The sequence below is a fragment of the Buceros rhinoceros genome, unplaced genomic scaffold (assembly GCF_000710305.1).
Source record: "Buceros rhinoceros silvestris isolate BGI_N320 unplaced genomic scaffold, ASM71030v1 scaffold13353, whole genome shotgun sequence".
In the NCBI taxonomy this organism is placed as follows: Eukaryota; Metazoa; Chordata; class Aves; order Bucerotiformes; family Bucerotidae; genus Buceros; species Buceros rhinoceros.
Window position 1 is genome coordinate 21,373 of NW_010405451.1, and position 2,138 is coordinate 23,510.

Here is a 2,138-nt window from a genome sequence, read left to right on the forward strand (position 1 = left end):
CCGCCTCCCTGCCGGCAGGCATCTGGGAGCCCCCGTTTTCCAGCAAGCCCCACTCTGCCTTCTGTCGGGTGGGTGGTCTCCTGGCAGACCCCCGCAGAGGTGACATCGCTGCGCGTGCTCTGGAGTTCAGAGTCACGTACGTGGGTGCCCGGCGTGTAGGAGCAGGGAGAGCCGTGGAGCTGCCTGGTCTTGCCAGTCTCCCTGCCCCTCCTCGAGTGCCTGACCTCTGAAACGGGCCCTGGGGAACGTGCGGTTGCTGCCAAGGTGCCAAGAAACACAGAGGTGCTGTTGAAATACCGAGCGAGCTGGTTCTTACAACTGCCGTGACTGGCACGGTGATTCCTGTGCCCGGCGTGTAGGAGCAGGGAGAGCCGTGGAGCTGCCTGGTCTTGCCAGTCTCCCTGCCCCTCCTCGAGTGCCTGACCTCTGAAACGGGCCCTGGGGAACGTGCGGTTGCTGCCAAGGTGCCAAGAAACACAGAGGTGCTGTTGAAATACCGAGCGAGCTGGTTCTTACAACTGCCGTGACTGGCACGGTGATTCCTGATGCTGCCGTGTGGAGAAGTGGTGTCCTTGGCTCGGGCTTCCCAGCGGAGCTGGGGCCGTGCCGTCCTCAGCCTGGCGCAGGGCAGCGTGGACGGAGCCCGGGCAGCCTCTCTGCTTCTCGGGGCCGTTTGGCAATACTGCCCCGCTGCTCTTTCCTCAGAAGAAACTGCTGAGTGGATCCTGTCTCTGGTTTGAATTAAGAAGAGCTGGGAGGATGCTGCCAAGCGTGAGTCCTCCAGCTGCAGCACGAGTGTCCTCTGCTGGCCTCAGCTGCCTCAGACAGCTCCATGGCGAAGCCTGGGACGTGAGGCTCTCCCTAAGGGCCGGGTCCCGCACCCTGCGCAAGGTCCATCTTCAGAACATCCCAGCACAGCGGGTTGTGCAGGTTCTTGTCTACGAACCAATTCGCTCCCCTGCGTAGCCACCGAGGAGAATAAATACCGTGTTGATCTCCTCATATCCTGTTTCATATTTCAGTTTATCCACATTTCTTTTCCTTCTTCCAGAATGAGGGAGGCCTCCTCGCGTCCCAGGCGGGAATACAAGCCCAAACCCAGGGAGACATACGACTTCGGAGACACCGACCAGTCTAACGGGGGCTTCTCTTGCAATCCCACCCCCAAAGTCTCAGGTAAAGTCGTCCCGTGTGGGTGTGCACACGCAAGTGCCTCCGGAGCAGCCTCCTGGGGATGGAGGGGAGCTGCTCTGCCTGGAGATGGTGTTCCGGCTGTGCTGGATGCGCCTGTACAAGCTGGTGGCTCTGAAAAATGTCCGAAATGCCTCTAGGCTTGGGCTGTTTTCTCTTGGGGCCCAGCAGCCTTTGTTCTGTTGGCGTTGGGGGTGTCCCAGCGGGGTCTCCAGCCCAGGCCCCTCGCCCCTGGTGCCCAGCCAGTGCCAGCAGCGGCAGACAGGAAGAAGAAAGCCTCTCCTGCTCCCTTCCCATCTTCCATCTCGCCTCATTCGTCCCTCCCTGGTCCCAGCGAAGCAGGCGGGTCTCTAACACAGCATGTGACCGCCCTGTTTCTCCTAACAGCTCCTCCCTTCAGGCCCTGCCTTTCCCCCTCTCCAGTTCCCGTGTTTTAAGCATGTCTCTTTTTGTTTGGAAGCAGCTTCCTCCTCTTTCCGATCCGACAAGCCGTCCCGGGCCTCCGTCAGGAGTATCCGTGAGTTTCCTCCCTCCTCACTGCATGACGAGTCACCATCTCTCCCCATCCCTCCTCGCTCCCCCTTCCGTGACGCTGCCGCTTGGAGCTGCTAACCCCTCTGTGCTGAGCCTGGCTGGCCAAACAGCTAAGCCGAGCCGAGCTGAGCCTCGAGCTAAGCCCCCAGTTAAACCAGCCTCGCTGTATTGGTATTTACCATCCCAAAGCCGGGGCCTTTGCTCACCCGGAGGGGCTGTAGCAGCTATCGTCAGACAGGCACGTCCTGCCTGAGGCCACAGGGAGCAGATGCTCTTCCACGAGGTAGCAGACGTCTCGAGGATCACCCCGTTCTCCGTACAAGCACCCAGCCTGGATCTCCCCCACTCCTGCTCGTGCTGCCCGCCCTGTACCCGCTGCTGGAGGCGGGAGGGAGCGGGTAGAGCCTCGGCCC

The 2,138-nt window shown here is 61.1% G+C and overlaps 1 protein-coding gene across 1 annotated transcript in view; it reads left to right on the forward strand.

The window, feature by feature from the left end:
• The window catches only part of SH3GL1 (SH3-domain GRB2-like 1), a 9,233-nt gene that overhangs the window by 5,510 nt on the left and 1,585 nt on the right, over positions 1–2,138 (forward strand). Inside the window, exons 7-8 of the mRNA XM_010133747.1 lie at positions 1,052–1,176; positions 1,655–1,708. Of these exons, the coding sequence (XP_010132049.1) occupies positions 1,052–1,176; positions 1,655–1,708 (179 nt within the window). The remainder of the gene's footprint in view (positions 1–1,051; positions 1,177–1,654; positions 1,709–2,138) is intronic.